Source organism: Olea europaea, chromosome 12 (genome assembly GCF_002742605.1).
Source record: "Olea europaea var. sylvestris chromosome 12, O_europaea_v1, whole genome shotgun sequence".
Classification (NCBI taxonomy): Eukaryota; Viridiplantae; Streptophyta; class Magnoliopsida; order Lamiales; family Oleaceae; genus Olea; species Olea europaea.
The window spans coordinates 30,165,050-30,187,848 of NC_036248.1; the positions used below are offsets into that span (position 1 = coordinate 30,165,050).

A 22,799-nucleotide genomic window follows, 5' to 3' on the forward strand; every position below is an offset into this window, starting at 1 on the left:
CCATGCACAAACACCTTTTAATATTCTAAGTTAGTCAATTTCCACAAGAGAGGTTGCTTTGGCAATATGTTGCTTCAATTAACCAACTTTCGAATATTATATCTCTTAAAAGAGTCCTTAGTACCAAAATTTGACTTCAGGGATCAAATTTTAAAAATTTGAAACGTTAGGGGTCAGTTTGAATTAATAATTAAATTTTGAGGGCTTTAATTACAAAATTCAGAACTTTAATGGCCTTGAATTAATTAATTTTAAACCTTAGGGACTGAATTATTAAATTCGAAACTTAAAGGCCCAAATCTTAATATAACTTAAAGGTTAGGGATTGAAACCTTAATTTTATAACCCTAACCCTAATTGCAACCAAGGGCCTCAACTTATCTAATTTACAAGTGAGGCCCCGCCCCCTAAACACAGAAACTGAAAAAAAAACCTAGAAGAAAATTTCTTCTTCTCCTCGTGGCGCCCGTCGGCACCGCAATTTTGAGCTGCGCACGCTGCAGCAGTGGCGGCAGACGAAATTCAATTTTTTTTTTTAAGAACTGTACAGATATCTGAATCCAAAATCCGAAATTCCAAATCTGAATTTTCTCAACCATTAATCCGAATTACGAAAATTATGCCGCAATAGTTTTCAAATTTAACAAAATATAAATTCTAAATTATCAAATCTGAAAACTTTATAAAATATTGCAAGAATCAAATTAAATTATTCAATTCTCAATGATTCAACATGAAGAGACTCTGATACCACTTATTGGATAATTTAATATTTTAAATCACCGAATCTTTTATGTTAAATCATCAAGAAATACAAGAATTAAATCGGAAGCGTACCTGAATCAGATATGGTTAATGCAATAATGAATTTTGCGGTATAGTCTTCCAAATCTACACGCAATCTCCTTTTTCTCTTTGTGATGGGATGCAGTAGAGAATGAATAATACGTGCGTGTGATCTAGGGACCATAACATATTTATATAGCGACGCTTTTTGACATTTTCGGCCCATTATAGAATTAGTACTTGGGTCCGGTCTCTACACATATGTAAACCCACACTTTAATTTGATACATTAAAGCCCAAAATCGAAGTCTTATTAGCTCGCTTTAATTGAGCTCAATCGAATTCGATAGCCTATAATTTAACACACAATTATTTACACATGTAAGCCCATCTATTGATTAAAAAATCCTTACTTAATTATCAATTGATTAATACGAAATATTGCTGTAATTAGGCATTAATCAATGTTAATTTCCGCTAATTTGTCTTCTAATGAGCATTGCCGACACACAAAATGAAAACGACGGACAGGCATAGTTCTAGCTGATAAAGAAAACATTGCACAAGTTGTCCCCTGGCTATCATACATTTAGAAAGTGGATTTTCAATCTTCTACTTTAGTTACACAGCCAGTTCTTCACGACAAAAAGTATTCGAGATTTATATTAGTTGTTGTTAGTTGTTACTCACTTGAGAATGAACACATAAATTTTCCATACTACTATTTATTTATAAAGAGTCAACAGTATATATTTATATAATTTAAAAATAATCACAAATAATACATAAATAACATGGATATTACCTATAATTAGAAACAAAAGACAACCAATTAAGAGAAACACCAGCATGTGATTTTTTCGTTTAGAGAAATTACAGGATTGGACAAACTTCAATTGAGGCATGATCAGAGTTATTTAGAGTTAATTGTTCCAATGGTCATTGAACTTATATCTATGTTTTCGATTGATCATTGAAGCTTAACATGTCGAGATTTGGTCTCTGAACTTAGGTTCATATTTTCGATTGTTGACTAAAGTTTAAAATATCGAGTTTTGGCCTCTTAAGTTTGAAAAATATTGTATGTTACTCACTAGAAATTGAAGATATGGACCAAATTCAGTAAGTAATGTACAACATTTTTTAAAGTTTAGTGACCAAAACTTGACATTTTAAATTTTAGTGAGCAATCGAAAATATAGACTTAAATTCAGTGACCAAAACTCGATATCTTAAAATTCAATGAGCAGTCGAAAATATGAACCTAAATTCAGTGACTATTGAAACAATTAACTCACAATATTTAACAGTTGTGATTCGTCCCCACTTTGTGGAAATGGATTGAACGATCAACCCCACCTACCGAATGTAAGACTTCCTGCACTTGATTTTATCCCCATTCTTATTCTTTTACATGAAAGTTGAAACAGTTCTTCACCATTTCTGGTTCTTGACCACTTACTTGTTCACTTATGTTTACACGAAAATGAGTATATATATAAGATATAATATTTCTATTTTTTAAGATCTATCATTTTTTTGTAACTTTTACCGTGACCGAAGCAAAGCTTCCCATTGTGGCCTAATGACTATTCAAGAAAAGTACAATGTTCGAAGATTTTCGACATTGGCTCGTTATTTTATATTGTTTATCTGTTGATCTCGAAATTCTGGAAAAACACGTGGTCAACAAATTTCGACTTCACTTTCGTCCATGTGTTAAGTATAATGCACAGTTGGACCAAGCATCAATGCACATGACCTCTTCTCCAACAATGAAGGAGGCGGTCATAAACACTCTGACGCTCAAAATAAATCCAGGACGAGAAGATATTCGGTGTGGGAGGGAGATGAATCAGAGGGATCCAAGTTGAAGAGGAAATACAATATTAAAATATAAAATTTCATTACCTTTTAAAAATAATGTGAGCTTATGTGGTAGAAGGGAAGAGGTAATGTTTGTTGAATGCGTGATGTCAATTAGTTGTTCCAAGTATGTGATGACCTTAAATGAACTGAAAAGTGACCATCCTATGTACTAGGAGGCTTGTCACTCGAAAAGAGTGAAAGCATACGTTGTAGAACTGTCAAATCCATTAAACGCACGAAAGATCTTTAGACCGCAACGATGTCGAAGAAGATACCTTGGGGAGGTGGTGGCCCACTAGTATTGGGCTTGTACTAAACACTGATGTTTAGGTGGTGATGGGTAAAGCCTCTTTCGATATTGGAGCAGTCATTACCAAGAGGGTATGGTTCAATGGCCTTGGCAGGGAGCCATGGCCATACTGTACGAATGCGTTTTACTTGGGCTATTGATCTTCAGCTCTCGGATGTGCAATGTGATTCTTTACTCCTGAAAAAATATTTTATGTGGTGATTTTAGTATTGTGTCGAATGTGGTTAATTTGCTTAATAATGTTGAGTTGCATAGAGAGATCGACTGTGGTTCTTGCCATTTTATTCACATAGATGGAAATATTTATTCGAACAAATTTAGAACCATCCATTATAGTTTGATATTTATTCGAATAAAATGCTTAATCAATTCCATGCATCTAACTAAAAAGTCATTTATTCTTCAAAACTTGCAGTCTTTCCATTCATTTTCTGTGGGTCTTTTTTCTCCTAATTCTTTTTATTCCACTAACGAATTATCTAGAATGATTTTTAAATCTGGCCTGCAAAATTGATTTCTTTTGGAACATTAGATAGGTGTTTATTCCATTAAATTGATTGTATCCCATTATTTTATGGGTGACTTAAGCTAACGAAATCCCGCGTTTACCTTTTTAGAGGAAAAAAGATGAAACATTTAATCTTAGACTAATAAAAAAGTGTTAGGAATTTGCAATAGGGGATTTCATAATCTAATGCATATTATCATTTACATTGATCCCATTGCTAGTTTTGGTCAGTGGATACTTAGGCTCATAGATTTAGATAAGTCGAATATCTCTAATCATAATACATAGGTCCCTTTTGATATCCATTTTTGTAAAAATGAGAATAAAAAATATAGTCGTTACGAAATCTCCACAAGAGATAGAAAGTCAAATATGGTAACTCCATGTGATGGATAACTGTCATATTTTTCATTTTTATGGCCAAAGAATGAGAACCAAACGGAGGTATAATATCGAAATGCAATGTGGATAAATATAATACTTTTTTAAAATTTTAATAAGACCAGAATTTAAAGTGTTATATATATATATATAAGAATGATAAATGGAAATAACGACTCCCTTTTTTAATTATCATTAAAGTAATGTGTTTCAAATAAATTAATCTAAACTTCTCTACTCAAGCTTAAGAAGGAGTGTTTTAAACATAAATATTGCAATACATTATCAAATTCTAAACCCAAGCTTAAAGAGAAAAACAAAAATACAGAGTTCAAGTAACAAACCACATTAGCAACATTTAGCAAATTCATTGCTGAGATATTCAAACCAAACGACAAACATTGGTGGGTTAAAATATTAATACTTTTAATTCAAATACAATTTAACAATTGGAAAATTCCACCGACACCCCTCCAATAGAGGGCGTCACATAGGCCCTGTCACGACCTGTCCAAGTATCACAGCCCTTGACGATTTTTTCACTCAGTCTTTGTCAGCAAGTCCGACTTCTTTCCCATATTGGGCTAAACCCGATCCACAAACAGCGGCCCCGGGCCATTTCGACATTGAATGGCTTGCCAATATTGTTAAGCTGACCAGTGACCAATGAAAATTCCACACTTTTGACGTCAAAAAGGTTTTTTCCATCAAATCAAACTTAGATTTACGGCTCCAATTCATTTTTCATTGTAGCAACTGACCTGTGCGCGCTCATTCCCAATCTCCGGCGGCCTCCATTGATATCAGTAATGGCAATTTTCGTAGCATCTCGTCGACTGTCTAGTGGATCGATGACCGCGAAGTCGTTTTTGGCGGAGTCACTGCGCTATACAACAAGCTTCAGATTGCACACGACTTCCTACAGGGAAGAAAGAGATACATTTGGTCCAATTCGTGTTCCCTCCGACAAGTCCGTAATCCCTTTGTTTTATTTTATTTTATCAAGTTTTATGAAACTGGACGTTGTGTTTCTAGTATCATAGGATTTTGTTTCTAGGTTTGTGTTTTTGTTCTTGATTAAAATCCTGACTTGTCATTTTTAATTAATTACTTTTCTGGTGCTTTCTTACTCCAGTATTCTAAATATACTGTATTATGATTAGTAAATTATCAATGGAAAGGCAGGATTTGATCCTGCAGCTAGTGGATGGTTGTCGAAAGGTTTGTACTAGCGCAACTAGTCACCGGCATTTCCCATTATTTTGAGTGATGAACAAAGAACTAACGAACTGCTGTGACTACTATAAACAAACAAATACAGAGCACGAAGAGGGTTTATAGCCCACCGTTAAACATAGTAAATTAATGTCATATTTTGATTGTGAAACAAAGCTATGTAGACGGACCTTATGAGACCTTTTCTGCCGTGGTCTTATTTTCCCCACGAGGATAATTTGTTTAGTTTGTTGTCATTCTTGCTACATGAAGCACTGTAATTCAATTTATCCGTGAAGAATTTTTAAGTGTGCTGACTTCTGAGAATATTTCTTAATCGTGTTCTATCGTGGTTATTCTAATCCTTTCTGATAGTTCTCCTCTTTGCTCATATTTTCTATTTAATTCATTCAGATTATGGGGTGCTCAAACACAACGATCGTTGCAAAATTTTGATATTGGAGGCGAGCGTGAACGAATGCCTGAACCAATTATACGTGCATTTGGGATTCTTAAAAAGTGCGCTGCAAAGGTTGATAATGAGTTAACTTAGTATTCTCATTTGGCATAGATTGCATCATCATTTTGTTTCTCATTTCTGATTTGGAAACTTGTCTATGCAAGCACATACAAATTGATGAAAAAGATAAGATCTATAGATTTCATAATGAATAATTTTCCCCATCTAGCGTGATGTCTTGTTAGAATAATGTAGTGTAGCTTAACTCTTATAATGTTTCTGGTTAGTAGTTCACGTTTAAGGTTCTTTTAATGTTTAATATTATGCATATTATTGTCTTACTTGAAGGTGAACGTGGAATATGGCCTTGATCCATCCATCGGGAAAGCAATTATGCAGGCTGCCCAAGAAGTCGCCGAGGGAAAGTTAAACGATCATTTTCCACTGGTGGTTTGGCAAACTGGTAGTGGCACTCAAAGTAACATGAATGCCAATGAGGTATTTGCAAGTTATGAAGTCTGAGGCAATAGAAATATAAAATAAGTTGATTTTTTTGTCTGTTGCTGTGTCCATGTTCTAGATTATTTTAATACACCCCCTTTCCTTTTCCATTTTGTAGCCATATTGTGGCGATTTCTGTTGCACTAACATTCAATTTGATAAAAAAAACATCTACTTAAATTAATTATGGTGCCGGTATATTTAATTAAGCACAGTGTTCTTTCTTGAAACCTTTAAAGTTCTTTCTTGAGACCTCTGTCTCAACAGTGGTTTTTTCACAGGTTATTGCAAATAGAGCTGCTGAAATCCTCGGCCACGAGCGCGGTGAAAAGTTTGTGCATCCAAATGACCATGTCAACAGATCGCAATCTTCAAATGACACTTTTCCTACTGTAAGCCTCTTATGGGAATACTATTTTTTGGTTTCTTGCAGAGAAAACCATTCTCTCTAATTATTAAGCTAGAAAGTAAAGTCTCGCCGTTTTCTGTTTTGGCTTGTCTTATGTAAAGGTGATGCACATTGCAGCTGCAATGGAAATCAACTCAAGATTGATACCTAACGTGAAACAGTTGCATACTACGCTAAATTCAAAGGTTGAGTTAAGCTGTTTCTCTTCATCTTTATTTGTTTGCACATAAAGAACGTTCTAGCATGAGATGTATTAATTTCAGCCATCGAGTTATTGATCTGAGAAGGTTGATTAGACACAATCATGAATGCCAGCAATTTGAGTTTTTTAACCTTTCATAAGTTTGGACTTTGGCCTAGGTTGTATCTCTTTGTTTGTTTTATTTGGGTATTCTAAGAATTACAGTTCTAAATACTTGCATTATAGTTCCTATATATTTTGCCATGCTTATAATTTTGTTTATGCTTCCAAGATATTCACCTGGCAACTTGACTATGGCTATTCATGTTGTTTTGGGCGATGAAGTGTTTGTAGAGCAATAATGTTAATAAATTTAGATTTGTACTTACTGGAAAGTTCATTAAAGTTCTTGTTCATGCCTCCAAAGTGATGAAGGACAAAAAACCTTTGTCATTTATCAAGCGTTAAAATGAACTTATTGGCTAAAAAACTTAGACCACCCATACCAGTGTTTACTTATGTTTTGAAACTAGCAATTGATTTGCTGGGCCTTAGGTGAGGAACCACTATATTTTCCTAGTTCTTCAAAGCGTTTACCTTTTGGTTGTTTAAGGTTTGATTTAATTCATTTCATATTATTTTTTGTTGGCTGGGCAATCGTCAAGCTTTTGATAAGGATCAGGGATAATTGATTTTGTGAATCAATATGGTAAGGATCCATGTTATTGCTGTATAGCTGGATCAGTATCCCATATATTGAAGGGTGGAATGTCAAGATAATTGATTCTGACTGCATCAGATTAAGCCCCATAAAGGTGGCTGGAATTGTAGTGATGCTTCTCTATTATTGTTTTTTCTGGGTATAAGCTTGGCCAGTCAATGAATCATCATAAAGACATTTCCATTTATAAACACCTTCTTTGAATAGGGATATGATAACACTATTAATGTTGGATGGAGCTTGTTATTCATTTTTTTTAATCTGTTTATTAAATCTAGTTTTTATAGAAATGTATAGTTTATTATGTATTTGTCTCGATGTTCTTCCATAGGGTATAATTTATTATGTAGTTGTCTCAATGTTCTTTCATAAACATACACTATTTGGTATTGCCATTGTTGTGGTTGTTATGTTTACCATTTCTATGTTAATCAGTACTGCATTTATCACTTAGTCTGTTTCATATTTTTTTCCAGTCAGTTGAATTCAAAGATATTGTTAAAATTGGTCGTACACACACTCAAGATGCAACACCTTTGACCCTTGGACAAGAATTTAGTGGCTACACTACACAAGTAAGATTTTTTCCCCATACCTTTACAAGATTTGTTGTCATTGTAAAATGAAGTTTCAGTGGATTTGTGAAGGTTGCTAGAATGATTACATTTGATGGTTACATAAATATTTCTAATGTTTCAGGTGAAATATGGAATTGATCGTGTCTCGTGTACCCTTCCTCGCATGTATCAGGTTTCCCTCTTTTCAATACATCCTTCTCCTCCTAATATCAACCTTCTTTTTCCTTTCTGCCTACTGTTCTGAGAGGTTAGATATATTTTATGAGCAGCTTGCTCAAGGTGGCACTGCTGTTGGGACCGGATTAAACACAAAGAAAGGGTAAGCATTGCAGTATTTTAGTTGTAAATTAAATTTATTGCATGTTACAAGTCACTACATGTGGATTTTTTGCGAGAAATCCTTGTTACTGTTTCCTCTTCGTGTTAAAAAATTTTGACTGTGTAGTATTACACTTGTATTTCTTATGTAGACAACTGACTTTTTCAGGTTTGATGTAAAGATTGCTGCAGCAGTAGCAGAGGAGACTAATTTACCATTTGTAACAGCTGAAAATAAATTTGAAGCACTGGTAGTCTCATCATTCCTGAAGCTTTTCTTCTGTTTTTACTTACAAGTCTCTGCCCAACCTTTGGAAATAAATTATATGTAAAACTTAATTACAATAAAAAAAATTTCTTTTTGTGTTTTCTGATAATGATAGGCTGCACATGATGCATTTGTTGAAACCAGTGGAGCCTTGAACACAATTGCTGCCTCTCTCATGAAGGTGGCAAATGACATACGTTTCTTAGGAAGGTTTGGTTATTTAGACATATTGCTCACTGTTTTCTCCCGTCATTCTGGGTGTTCTCACATTGTCATCTTTATCCAGTGGTCCACGGTGCGGTCTAGGAGAACTCATTCTTCCTGAAAATGAACCTGGCAGCAGTATCATGCCGGTAATCTAGTTGTAGATTTCATTTATTCGAAAAAAATTTGTACAGCAAATTATGACTAAAACTAACTGCAAGTTTTCTCAAATAATCTTGTCTATGTGACCCCGTTGATTCAGGGAAAGGTGAACCCTACGCAGTGTGAGGCTCTCACAATGGTCTGTGCTCAGGTAATAGCAGCTAGGATAAATATTGACAAGTCATTCACAAATTCTATTGGATATTTTTACAGTCTTCTTAGTAACTATGTCAATTTAATGAATTATCTTCTCGCCTTCCAGGTTATGGGAAATCATGTAGCTGTTACTGTGGGGGGATCAAATGGCCATTTTGAGCTGAATGTATTTAAACCTATGATTGCCAGCAATCTTTTACATGTATGTTCCAGCATTTATTTTTGCATTAACATTTCAGAGTAGAGAGTGCAGTTTTGATCTTAAAGGTTCTTTCTGATAGTCACCCTAGTGAATTCTTCTGCATGAACTACAGATAACATTTGGATGGTAAAATTTGTGGTTTATATGGTTCAATCTGGAACCTGATTCTATTATTGGAACTATGTTGACTATGCACTAAAGATTTGATAAATTTGGAGGGCACTTATTGCTTGGTGTAATGTCTTTTAACCTCCACACCTTTGCCCTTGACTTGGGTCTTTTTCTACTGAACGTTATTGCTTCAGCATGATATAGTTCAGATATTGCTCATAGTTAACTTTTTTCATATTGAAAAACATTTTGCTATGGCACTATGAAATTCCCACTCTCTCTGGGTGTTCATATGATTTTTTGCTCCAAGGGAACCACTTTCAATCAGTAATTTTTCATTTTGCTGATCACAGTCATTGAGATTGATTGGGGATGCATCAGCTTCTTTCGAGAAGAATTGTGTGAGGGGAATTCAAGCTAATAAAGAAAGAATATCTAAACTATTACATGAGGTTAGTCAATATGGAATGTGAAATATCCTTTCATTTACCCGTTGAAACACCCTGAGATGATTGATATTACGTCGTTTTGTATAATCTTGCAGTCACTCATGCTTGTCACATCTCTAAACCCGGTAAGGTTTTGTTATGCATTCTCTAGCTGTATATCTTCCCGTAACTGGACTGTACTTATTTTAAGTTAATGCTTCTGTTGTTCCAGAAAATTGGCTATGACAATGCTGCATCAGTTGCCAAGACCGCCCACAAGGAGGGTTGTACTTTGAGGGTGAGATTCAACCTCCTATTAGTGGAGTCTCCTATCCTTCTTTGGTTGTTTAGACCTCTTCTTATAGTTGCACGCTGCACTGTTTGGATCATGCCTCTTTTATGAGTAGCTTAACTTAAAAACAACTCTTTATTTCCAAACACATTTCAACAAGTTACTTTTTTCTTATTAAGCAGAAGTGATGCTTGCCTTACTATCAAAATAAATAACTTATTTTCAATTGATCAATAAAAAACAAACTTGCTTATACCGAAACTTATTTGGAAGTAAACCTTTTAAGCTTAGCTAAACATGCTCGATTATAGCTGATGCAACAAAAATACCAAAAGTAAGCAGTTCGACTATATGAATTTTTTTTCAAACACTCTACGGTCCGTTGCTAACTGCTTTATCCCTGCATCACGATGAATTTCATTCATCGTCTATCTGCGTCAATGCCATGTTTTTTAAATAGATTAAACAACACTGTAAATCTGAAAATTCATTTGTGCATACAAAATTGACAAAAAATTCTGATTGTACAGGAAGCTGCTTTGAAACTTGGAGTGCTCACTTCTGAAGAATTTGATAAGCTTGTTGTCCCAGAGAGTATGATTGGTCCCTCCGACTAATCGAATCAGATTTGGTTAACTTTTTAGTTTCAAGAAATTAATCCTAAATAAAGTTGCATAGGATAAACAAATATTCTGAGCAATTCTTTTTGTTTGGCTTTGGCTTTGTTGGTGTAACAGCACGAAAACCTCCCTCAATTTTGTAACCGAAGTACATTGTCAAATTATAGTTGCAATTGGAAACTACTTTTTAACGTTGTCTCGAAGCTTTAAATTTTACATTTTTTTTGGTATAACAAAAATTTAGGGGAACGCTATATTAGCCTATTTTGTCATGAAAAGGTTCTCTTTCTGGATGATTGAGTAAACTCACAGCTAAGTCAGATTTTTATTTTATGAAACTTATTTATATAAAAATTAATTGACTTGAATATCTTAACCAATCTATTACTAAAATGGAATTCTTTGATTTTGTCAATTGAGTTTAAATATTATAATTGAAATATTTATTTAGAAAAACAAAAAAATTGAATGGCAAACCATCAAAACAGTACACTAGCATGCCAACTAATTTTTTAATCTACTTAAATATCTGTTTATAATAAAAAAGAAAAAAGAAAAAAGAAGTTGAATGGAAAACCATCAAAACAGTGCATTAGTATACCAACTAATTTTTTAATCTACTTACCACGCGCTTTTGAGTACACATATTGCTTCGAAAAAGAAATAAAGCAGTAAGTGCAAATATTTGGAGTGAACATTGAACATGACACAGTGAAAATAACAAAATAGCGTACTCCCTATTTAAATCAAAATTAGATTTTTAATAGATTTTGATAAAAGTATATGTAATGTGATGTTACCAAAAATTGTATCTAATGGATCTCGAATTGAAGGTTGGAACGTCGAGTTTTGAAGGTTGTGAATGAACATGACCTTCTAATACCAAAAACAAAGGCAACGAAATATGTTCTCGTTATCCCTCCAATGCTTAAGTTATACAGAGAACTTAATGGGGGTAAGGTAATGAATTAGAAATAATGAAAAGCGTATCTGAATATTGAGCATTGACCCTGTATTTATAGGTGTTGGTGGTAGAGTTATAGAGTAATTCGGCTACTTGTAGTCTTTTTTCTCATTGGACAAGATATTTAAGTTTTATTCAAAGTATTTCATTTGAGTTTGAATCAAAGTGAGAGTAAGTTAAACGGTTAGGATAAGAATCCTCACGAATTGCAGTTAGAATAGGATGTTACTTACCTGGAATTTACGTTGGACACACGGCCCAATACAAGTACCGAGAGCCGACACAAACATGAGGTCCAACCTCATAGGTGGGCAATGAATGAGGAGGTGAGGTCGGGCCACCAAGGTCGAGTTCGGATATTAGAACTCTTGAGTCATCATAATGAATTCATTGTTTATTTTGATTTGAATTTTAATCAATTTTTTTAATTGAATCAACACATAGACTTGATAAGTTCAATGGACTACAATGTTCTCGTTATGCTTCTCATCACTCGTTTTCATTGACACTCTTCTCCTCGAGCTACTTTATGGGTATTCTCCATATTGGGCTCATTGTCATTGCCCCTAATTTGGCCCAAAATTTAACCTGGGCAGAGAATAAAGCCCAATTTGGCAAATTCTAATATTGAAGGTTTTGCTTCCATCTTCCAAAAGTTAATAGGTAAATTTGTGTCGGAGCGGTCGGTCAGCAAACTAAAAACTCTAAAAGGAGTCCTCGTGAGGATTGTCCAGTATCGTTCATATGCCACCGTCGCCTCCAATCTCAGCTTGTCTTCTGAAAAATCCTTTTTTTTTTTTTTGGTGAATATGAAATTTTTTAATAACTAAAACCTGTTCTAGAATTTGTTGCCCTTTTACACCTTTGAATTTGTTCAAATTTTGATACTAAAATATAACGTAATTTTTGTTACAGGACTCGTTTCATTCCAGAGGCGGTTTTGGGTCGAGGCAGGTGAGGCCTTCCTAATTCTTTCTCGTCCTCCCATTACCTGCCCATTGTCCCGGTTTGCGAGAGAGGCGAAGAACCACAATCCAGAGAAAGGCAAAAGTAAAACCTACCCACCCGTACCTTGACTGCTTTAAAATTTGAGACTAAAATATAACGTAATTTTTGTTACAGGACTCGTTTCATTCCAGAGGCGGTTTTGGGTCGAGGCAGGTGAGGCCTTCCTAATTCTTTCTCGTCCTCCCATTACCTGCCCTTTGTCCCGGTTTGCGAGAGAGGCGAAGAACCACAATCCAGAGAAAGGCAAAAGTAAAACCTACCCACCCGTACCTTGACTGCTTGGCGACGCCGTCTTCTTTCTTCTCTCTCAAGTCTCAGCCGTCTGCCGCGCCACACCACTGCCTGCCGGTATAAAAATTAAAATCAGATTTCTATGTATTCCTTCTTCTCTTTTTGCATTGAAGAATTTCTTCAATTCTGGGTACTGTGCTGGGCCTGGGTAGAATGTCATTTTCTGCAACTGCTATGTCCCACAAATACAATATAGAGTTGAAAGTGTAACTAAGGTATTGAAAGGTGAAGCCATTGGTGGTGGGGAATGGAGAATGTCTGTCATTTATTTCCGGTGCTAATTTGTGTGGTGTGTATGTGAAGATTGGGAATGGAGAATGTCCGCCCTTTTTTTATTTGAACAATGGCAACCCAAACTCTCAAGCCCAAATCCAATTCCCTTATCCTTAATCCATTTACCGAAATGGACGACCCAACTTATAAATCCATAATCCATTGTCTATTTACCCAAAATTCCCAAATCCCAAATTGAAATCTCCCCAAACGCTCATCTCCGTCTCTCTCGACTTCTCCTTCCAGAATCCCATATTTCCTCTTCGCGGCTTGGCTAGTTGGCTTCGCTGGAGCTAGAGTCCCACTACCCAGATAGCTAAACTCCCAAATCCCAATGTAGGTTTCGACTTCCAGCTTCAGCAGTATGCCCCTCTTGGCATACGGCAGTTGGCTGTGCCTATTAGCCTTTTACTCTATTAGTATAGTATCTATTACATTATTAATTCCGTTTGAGTTTTTTATTTGATTACATCTACATGATTGCTGTTTGCCTGTAGTATTCAACTCTTTTACCATTTACTTATTATAATTTTGATGGCTTGATTTTAATTAATAAATGGTCTTTTCTATTCTATGTGGGCCGTGGGGTATACTCTGATTGGAGAGAGCTCAGAGAAGCTTCTGCAGTTCCGTGTTAATGAGTTAATTGTTAACTACTTATCTAGGATGTAGTCGAGTTGTCAAGGACCTAAAAATGCTACAAATATAATATATTTAATGATTATTGATCAATTGATCAATATATAATTTATTGTACAAGTTTGGAATGAACAACTCTCAGATCTCAAGTAATGTGTAAAATAGTTTATAGTTAATTTCAATGACATAGTTTGATAGATAAGGTGTGAGAATACATGTTTGAGAACTTGAGATATTATTATGTCAATGAGCTCAAGAAAAGATAACTTCAGTATTTACAACTAGTATACTAATTTGAATTAATTTATTTTGTTGATGACACTGTTTAAATGGTGAATTGGTGATTAGTTCTTATTAAATGTGTTATTTCCCTAAGTTTAATTAAATGTGTGCTTGTGCAATTGTTATTTCCCTAAGTTTGATGATCATGTTCATATTTGTATTAGTGATTGATGTTAAATTTTTGTTTCAAGCTCGTGAGTTGTGACGGTGGAATTCTCGAGGGTGTAACTCCACCGTTTTCGTTGAAATTCTAGTTCTTAGGTAAGCAATGACTTGTCCTAATTTGTTATTAAAAAGATTGAAAATGTTTGAAGCCTTGTTGGCTTATATAATTGTTTTATTGTTTTTCCTAATTTAGCAATGGGTCGCATGATACATTGTTGAATTTTGCATTTACGTCAGGGGGCCTAATTTACGGACTTCGTCTCAGGCCTTGACAGTCACTGGACCGGCACTTCATTCCTTTTCTAGACTAGATGGAGCACGTAAAAATGGACTCTTCAACTGACTTGAACGATGGAACAGGGTTATTGAGGTAAATAATTGAAATTGAAATTCTCAAGGACAAACTTCGTTGTAGTTGTCTCTATGGTTAATTATGGCGGTTGGGTCTCTGTGAATTTGCAATTTATGATAGTTTGGAAGATAATGGCAGCAATGCAATCATGTTGCCAGGCAAGAAAAAGAATAAAAAGAACAAAAATAAGCAGGTATATGCATACTAAATTGATAAATATTTTCTCCCTGAATTACTTTCTCAATTGGATTATATTTAATCTGACAATTTAATATCTGTTAATTGATTATTAGGTGTCCGAAAAGCTCAGGATAAATAATGAGCCTAAGTTGAGCAAATCCCAGAAAAGAAAGTTAAAGAAACTCGAGGTGTGTAAATATTTTACTTGGTGTCTCTATGCATATTGCAAACGATTTCTCCCTATCTGGGCTTTGAAGGTTTAATGATATAATTTTCTAACGTGTAGGAGGAGAAGGAAAAGGAGATACTTTTGTCAAAAAGCATCGAGGAATTGGAGTATGAATGCCGCTAATGTTGTCTTTCATGGATTCTTGTGTGTGTGTTTAACTTCATTTTAGTCTTGATAATGGGATTTGGATTATTTACATTCAGGAAATACAAGATTCAAGATGATGTGCATTCTCTTATGTGGTCTTCACGGAACTTGGGTCAGGTTTGTGTCACCGTCATGATGATCAATATTGTTGTTTAAAAACAAAAAGGAATTCCTATACCATAATTTATGAAGTGGCTTAATATTGATAGGTTGAAACTGTCCGCGAAAAACGTAGGAGGCAAATGCAGTTTGCTAGAGCAGGTTTAGAATTGGATGATTATCGACCTTTCAAGAAAAGGACCAGTGATGATGCGTCTGGTGATGTTGAATTGCATCCAGACGATAACAAGTCAAAAGTAAACAATGATAACAATTCTCCGCAACCATTTTTATCAGAAAGAGAGCTCCAGAATCACATGCCTGCCCCACTAAAATCTTCTGAAGAACTAGTTTCTAGGAATGAACCTGCTACTCTTGGCGAAGATGCTGCTTTGACTGGCGAGGATGTAAATAGTGAAACTAATAAGTCATTAATACCAGAACAGCCAGAAAATTCCAAATGTACATTTCCTCCTAGTGAAGAACCAGCAGTGTCATTGGTATACTCCCATACTGTATGGTGAATTTTTTTGATCAATCAGTTCTTTTGACAATATTTTATTTTGAATCTCAAAAGAGTTTATACTCTGACAACTTCATTCTAATTAACGCGTTTTAAGATAACTGTGTCTGCCTATAAAATATTTTAAGCAACTCATGCTGAGCACTTGGAACAGGCTCCAGTGGATGGAAGTCCAAATGTAAATCTCAGCAATATAATGAACCAGGGGATCCGTACTCCACTGAGAACTACTAGTGCCCCAACTGTAGTGCACGTATCAAGATCAAAGGAGGTCGAGAGCAACAGAAGGAATCTTCCAATAGTAATGATGGAACAGGAAATAATGGAAGCTATTAATGAGAATAATAGTGTTATCATATGTGGTGAGACTGGTTGTGGTAAGACCACACAGGTCCCCCAGGTTAGCTATTTTTCTTTATGTTTCTTCTCTCTTTCACACAACATTCTGTTTGGAGCAAAGTCTTATTCTTGCATTTTATTATCATATTTCAGTTCCTTTACGAGACTGGCTTTGGTTCAAGCCTTTGTGATGTTCGAGGCGGTGTTATTGGTGTGACCCAACCCCGACGAGTCGCTGTACTTGCAACAGCCAAGCGAGTGGCGTATGAGCTTGGTCTTCGTTTGGGTAAGGAGGTAGGCTTTCAAGTTAGGCATGACAGAAGGATTGGAGAGAATTGCTCCATCAAGTTTATGACTGACGGAATCTTGCTTCGAGAAGTTCAGGTTTTGCCTTCATTCTTTGCCTCTTCTGCTGCACATGTGAATGACCTTGTTTGGGAAAAAAATGTTTCTTTATTGTTAGCATCTTTTCTTTGGGAAAAAGTTTCCGGCAATTCTGTGTAACGTAATGATAAAGCTGTTAACAAGCTCTCAGAATCACAACAGCGTTATCACACCGGTTGCTTCTATATTATCCACCAACTATTTGCCATTGCATTCCTTAGCACATTAGGCATGGGCATTGAAAATAACAAGCTGTGATATGCTATGCTGAAGAGGAGCTACAATCTAATATTGGTTTTAAAACTTTCTTCTCTTTCCCTCTATTGGTTTCGTACCCATTATAACTCTACATTCTTGAGAATGGAGAATTTTTGAACTTCTTTGTCGAGTTGGAATTAAAAAGCGATAATTTGATAGCTGCTATTTTATTTTTATTCTTATTGGTTTATTCCTCCATTTAGTTGTTCTGATTTCCTGCTGGGACTGTTTCGCAGATATATTTTGCTGCTCACTTTTCTGTACTCTAGTTGTAATAATTTCTTTCCTGGGATTCTTTGCCTCTATTTGCCATGACCGATTTTGTTTGCTAACTGTTAGTTTTCTTTTTGCAGAATGATTTTTGGTTGAGACGCTACTCCATCATAATTTTGGATGAAGCTCATGAGAGGAGCCTGAATACGGATATACTTATCGGGATGCTTTCTCGAGTTATACGTGAGCGCCAAGTATCTCCTGGAACCTCTTTTAGTTATAGCATGCCCTTTTACTATTGGTTATATATGTTTTGAAAAGATATCAGAAAGGTTTAAAATCTGGGTGGTTATTACTGTTTACTGTTCTTTTCAATTTCTCGTGTTTTATGACAGTGGGAATATGAGATGCAGCAAAAGAGGATTCTTGCTGGGGAAATTATTAACTCTGAGAAGAGGATCTATCCCTTGAAACTTGTGCTGATGAGTGCTACCCTGTGTGTTGAAGACTTTGTGTCTAACAAAAAAATATTTCATAATCCTCCACCAGTAATAGAAGTCCCGACTAGACAGTATCCAGTTACTATGCACTTCTCCAAGAGGACAGAGATCATAGATTACGTTGGCCAAGCCTATAAGAAAGTATTATCAATTCACAAGAGATTGCCACCCGGAGGAATTCTTGTTTTTGTGACTGGGCAGAGGGAGGTGGAGTACTTGTGTAAGAAACTGAGAAATGCTTCTCAGGAAATAGTTAAAAGTGCATTGGAAGTAAATGAAGAATCGTCTTTAGTTTCCGAAGAAAAACCTCTGGAAGAAAATGATATTAAGGATATTAGTGAGGCATTCGAACTTCAAGGAAACACTGGTCATGACATTATGAATCGTTTTGGCTCTCATACTGAGGATCATGGAGATCTATCTGAAGTAGAGTCTGATGTGTCTTATGATTCCGGGGATGACAGTGATCTTGAATTCTACAGTGATGAGGGTGATGTGTTGAAACCAACATCTCTGGAGTCTGATAGCAATCTTGCAGATGTTTTGGGGGATGAAGGAAGCCTTGCTTCATTGAAGGCATCTTTTGAAGCATTGGCAGGCAAGAAAACACCTAACCCTGTTTCTGAGGTTCCTGTTAATCCTGAAGGAACCTCAAAGCAAACCAGTTCCATCTTGGGACAGCAAAACAGGGAAGGTAAGTGTCTTTGTGCTGGTCCAATGCGGATCCTGCCCCTTTATGCAATGCTTCCTGCATCAGCGCAGCTTCGTGTTTTTGAAGAGGTCAAGGAAGGAGAGCGCCTAGTAGTTGTTGCCACTAATGTGGCTGAAACCTCTTTGACTATCCCTGGGATAAAGTACGTTGTTGACACTGGAAGAGAGAAGGTCAAGAATTACGACTCCTCTAATGGAATGGAAACATATGAGATACAGTGGATAAGTAAGGCTTCTGCTGCTCAACGTGCTGGAAGAGCTGGAAGAACTGGGCCTGGACATTGTTATCGCCTCTATTCCTCTGCAGTCTTCAATGACATTTTTCTTGAATTCTCATGTGCTGAAATATTGAAAGTACCAGTTGATGGTGTTGTTCTTCTCATGAAATCCATGCATATTGGCAAGGCAAGTTTTTTTGGATTGCCTTATATTATTTGTCTTTCAATTTCATTTTCTTTTCTGTGCTATGGAAAATATAGGCACCATTTTCTGCTGTTTGTTTTGTTTATTTGCTTCTGCTCTATTTCATACAGTATACATGTTCCATAAACTTCATATTTTACTCCAATCTCAGGTTAAGAATTTCCCATTTCCAACCCCTCCGGAGGACAGTTCGTTTGATGAAGCAGAGCTTTGTCTAAAGGCTCTTGAGGCACTTGATAATGAAGGAAGGTTGACACCACTAGGGAAGGCAATGGCACGCTATCCAATGAGTCCTCGCCACTCCAGAATGCTTCTTACGGTTATTCAAATCATGCGTGAGGTGAAAGATTATGCCCGAGCAAATCTAGTACTGGGCTATGCTGTTGCAGCAGCTGCAGCTTTGAGCTTGTCAAATCCTTTCATTATGCTGTTTGAAGCAAGCCACGATGACACAGATGACATGAAGCAAGATTGGAGTGAGAAAATTCCAGACGAGGAAGAAAAGTTGAGGAAAAAGAAACTTAAAGAAACTGCTAAATTATCTCGTGCTAAATTTTGTAACCCCACCAGTGATGCTTTGACCATAGCTTATGCTCTGCAATGCTTTGAGCTCTCTGAGAACCCGGTAGAATTCTGTACTGACAATGGATTGCACTACAAGACAATGGAAGAAATGTCCAAGTTGAGAAAGCAGCTTCTTCAACTAGTGTTTAGCTCCAATTGTAGTGATTTCCAACGAGAATTCTCTTGGACTCATGGGATTATGCAGGATGTAGAAAGTTCTTGGAGGGTTACTTTCGATAAACATCCTCTTCTACTGAATGAGGAGGAGATTTTGGGGCAGGCTATCTGTGCTGGCTGGGCTGATAGGGTTGCTAAACGCATTAAAGGAGCTTGGGGGCTGTCAGAAGGAGATAGAAAAGTTAATGCAGCGAGATATCAAGCTTGCATGGTCAAAGAAACAGTATTCCTCCATCGTCGCTCTTCTGTTTCTAAATCTCCACCTGAATTTCTAGTCTACAGTGAATTATTATATACAAAAAGGCCATATATTCATGGAGCAACAAGTGTGAAATCAAATTGGCTGGTTAAATACGCTCGATCATCGTGTATCTTTTCTGCCCCCCTTTCAGATCCGAAACCATATTATGACCCTGTAGCTGACCAAGTTTTCTCGTGGGTCGCTCCAACTTTTCGCCCTCATCTATGGCCACTCCCTCTTCATGGTTTGCCCATCAAAGAAGACGCAATTCGGGTGGCTGTGTTTGCTTGTTCATTACTTGAAGGACAGGTTTTGCCATGCCTAAAAGCTGTCCGAAAGTTCATGGCAGCCTCACCAGCTAGCATTTTGAAGCCGGAAGCATCAGGTCTTAAACGAGTTGGCAATCTGTTAAATAAATTAAGTACAAGGGGAAGAATTGTCGACAGTTGTGCCATGCTAAAGAAGTTGTGGAATGACGATCCTTCAGAATTGTTTTCAGAAATTCGGGATTGGTTTCAAGAAGGGTTTCATAACCAATTTGAAGAACTGTGGACACAAATGCTCCGTGAAGTTCAGTTAGGTCCTAAAAAACGCTTCTCTAAAAGGGTCAAGGGAGAAAAAAGGAGAATTTGAGTATTGCTATTACTGTCATATTGGATAGTTGTACGACTGAGTCTTTCAGGCTTTGCTCTACATCTGAATGAATTTATCACATTGAGAGGTAACTCTCTTAACTTTATTTTTCTCCAGGTTCTGTTGCTATGTATGTAGTCTCACTCATTTTTTACTTTAACACTCACAATTGGTATACTTTATTGTCTGTTTTGCTGAAAATTTATGAAATTTTCTTGTCAAGAATATTAAATTTTTTGGTGGTTCCTGACGTATGTAATAGTCGAATATTGGATGTCATGTTATTATCTGAAGTAGCTTCTTTGTTGTGTTGTTGGAAAGGTATTTGACTACGTGCATGGTTTCTAAATTGTAAATGACCGAAGGAACTTTGAGAATTTTTTGTAGTACTGAAAATAGGCAGCTTTCTTTGATAAATGCAGTGGTCAAGAAAAAAATCAAGGCCAATTCTTTGATCTCTTTTTCTTTTTCTTTCAATTTTTGGATAACGGAATTTCTACTGTTATTGCTTTTCAATTACATTCCAAATAAGGTGATCAAAGCGCTGAAGCTCTTACCTATGGTTCCACTCAGAACTAATTTATATCCAATGTCTTTTTGTTGGGGCTAGCTTTCTAATGAGAGTCTACTAATTATTTGTGCCCATATGCTATATTATTGATATATGGACACGAGAAACAGTGTAGAGATTTTTTGTCTTCACTTCTTCACTACAGCCTCCCTTATAGTAGTAAGGACCAGAAGTTGGAGAGGTGGAGGGAATTCAAATCTTGAGTTGTGTACTTTTTTTGCTGCAGGATCATGAAGTGGCCCAACTGTCCATGTTGAATGATCAATATCAAGAGACTGAATTATGCATCATATCAACTGAATTGTGTCCATTCATGAACATGGACGGTATTCCATTATGAAGGATGATTTTGTGCAGTTTTAGAATATGTAATTTTATTTCTAAACTCATTTATTTAAGCATTTCATATCAGTTCATTATGGATGGTTTTGAAAGAAGAAAATTACATGCACATGCACCCCTCTTTTTTCTAAATATACCTTGTTATGGTTAGCAAATTATCAATGGAAAGGCAGGGTTTGATCCTGCAGAGTGGATGATTGTCGATGGGTTTGTACTACCTCCAAGACAATATTATAATTGGGTAATTGCTCGTAACGACCACATCAACAGATCGCAATCTTCAAATGACACTTTTCCTACTGTAAGCCTCTTATGGGGATACTATTTGTAGGTTTCCTGCAGAGAAAAACGTTCTATCTAATTCTTAAGCTAGAAATTTAAAGTCTTGCGATTCTCTGTTTTGGCTTGTCTTATGTATCGGTAATGCACATTGTGTCTGCAATGTAAATTAATTCAAGATTGATACCTAAACATGAAACAGCTACATACTACACTAAATTCGAAGGTTGAGTTAAGCTGTTTCTCTCCCATCTTTGTTTGTTTAACGATTCCTTAATACTTCTTATTTTGTGTCAACTGCAGACATTAAGTTATCAGGGGCTCTATGCATAATTGTACAATGTTTCGGGATGTCAATAGTTTTGGATCGTAACTTTTCCTACTGGAACTTGACAGTTCTTTTCCTAGTTCTCTTTATGCATCTCTTTGCCGTGCATACACCTTAAATGACAGCTTCAATAACATGCTAAGCTTCACCTGAGGTTATGAATGCTTTCTGAGAGCGGTTTGTAAGAAAGCTTTAATAGCATGCTCGTAGTCACTTGCCGCTGACTCCATTCAACTTCTCTTGGTGTAGCTATTGAAGTGGTATAGTTCGAGGTTTAGCAGTGGCGGGTTTGGAGAGTTTGTTGGGGGGAATCTTTGCAATTTCTGTGGTTTGTATGGAAGTTCTCTGGACTGTTACAGTGGCTCTAGCAACGAAAATTGTAAGATTGCATATGGTGGTAGTGGTGATTTGGAGGTGGTGCAAGTGGTGCTGCATTGGGTCATGGTGAGTGATTGTGGATCGAAGGCGGCAGAAACAACGATTACGGTGTGAAATGTAAGCAATTGTGAAGTAATTTGTGACCTATTAAATGTGTTGTGAATACAAGAATGTGATCTAAAATGTGTCATTTTGACCGTTTCCTATTTGATTATAGGCTACAATCGTATAGGTCACAAAATTGTATTTTCTTAAATTTGAAAGTGTATCTTGAAGCTATGATAATTATGCATTTTTCCCTTTCAAAAACTCTTTATTCTCATTTCGCTTGTTCAAGTTAAGAAGCAAATTAGTTTTTGTACCCAAGACCAGAATGCATTTTATGCTTCACCAATATTCTGTTCAAAGGGCCACAACAAGACGACTAGCAACGATAAAGACCCGAAGTGTTACGAAACTATTCATCTAAGCCTGCGTTGCTGTAAAGACCAAAGTGTTAAAGAACCATTCATTTAAGCCGTACTTCTGACATCGCCAATGTCTGCCAATTTAAGGATGGTACGACTAGTTCTTCCAAAAGTTATAATTGGTGGATGTGCATCAGCCTTTGACATCCGGGACCAAGT

At 36.2% G+C, this 22,799-nt stretch overlaps 2 protein-coding genes and 1 long non-coding RNA gene across 18 annotated transcripts; 2 read left to right on the top strand and 1 right to left on the bottom strand.

The window, feature by feature from the left end:
- The first annotated feature begins 4,516 nt into the window (after positions 1–4,516).
- LOC111406362 (fumarate hydratase 1, mitochondrial) lies at positions 4,517–10,879 on the top strand. Its single transcript, XM_023035779.1, has 17 exons — positions 4,517–4,824; positions 5,484–5,601; positions 5,878–6,027; positions 6,312–6,422; positions 6,541–6,624; positions 7,818–7,916; positions 8,041–8,091; positions 8,189–8,238; positions 8,407–8,488; positions 8,621–8,715; positions 8,792–8,858; positions 8,972–9,022; positions 9,134–9,229; positions 9,694–9,792; positions 9,885–9,914; positions 10,001–10,066; positions 10,591–10,879. The coding sequence occupies exons 1-17, from the start codon at positions 4,664–4,666 to the stop codon at positions 10,675–10,677; spliced, it is 1,497 nt and encodes a 498-aa protein (XP_022891547.1). The 5' UTR covers positions 4,517–4,663; the 3' UTR covers positions 10,678–10,879.
- A 1,679-nt stretch (positions 10,880–12,558) lies between these two features.
- LOC111406365 lies at positions 12,559–12,993 on the bottom strand. Its single transcript, XR_002704992.1, has 2 exons — positions 12,923–12,993; positions 12,559–12,715 (listed from the first exon to the last, which is right to left on the bottom strand). It is a non-coding gene; the product is annotated as an uncharacterized LOC111406365 (long non-coding RNA).
- LOC111406363 (ATP-dependent RNA helicase DEAH13) lies at positions 12,765–22,458 on the top strand. Of its 16 annotated transcripts, XM_023035785.1 has the most exons (15): positions 13,071–13,552; positions 14,329–14,398; positions 14,568–14,672; positions 14,775–14,847; positions 14,948–15,022; positions 15,121–15,170; positions 15,267–15,327; positions 15,420–15,824; positions 15,987–16,232; positions 16,325–16,555; positions 17,167–17,280; positions 17,422–18,642; positions 18,812–20,363; positions 21,073–21,214; positions 21,771–22,458. In XM_023035785.1, the coding sequence occupies exons 3-13, from the start codon at positions 14,614–14,616 to the stop codon at positions 20,273–20,275; spliced, it is 3,999 nt and encodes a 1,332-aa protein (XP_022891553.1). In that variant the 5' UTR covers positions 13,071–13,552; positions 14,329–14,398; positions 14,568–14,613; the 3' UTR covers positions 20,276–20,363; positions 21,073–21,214; positions 21,771–22,458. The 16 variants fall into 16 exon arrangements, with proteins under 16 accessions (XP_022891558.1, XP_022891563.1, XP_022891554.1 ...); XM_023035786.1 differs by lacking the exons at positions 13,071–13,552; positions 21,771–22,458 and adding an exon at positions 12,766–13,000 and having other exon boundaries at positions 14,496–14,672; positions 21,073–21,371; XM_023035782.1 differs by lacking the exons at positions 13,071–13,552; positions 21,771–22,458 and adding an exon at positions 12,766–13,000 and having other exon boundaries at positions 14,540–14,672; positions 21,073–21,371.
- Positions 22,459–22,799: the final 341 nt, after the last annotated feature.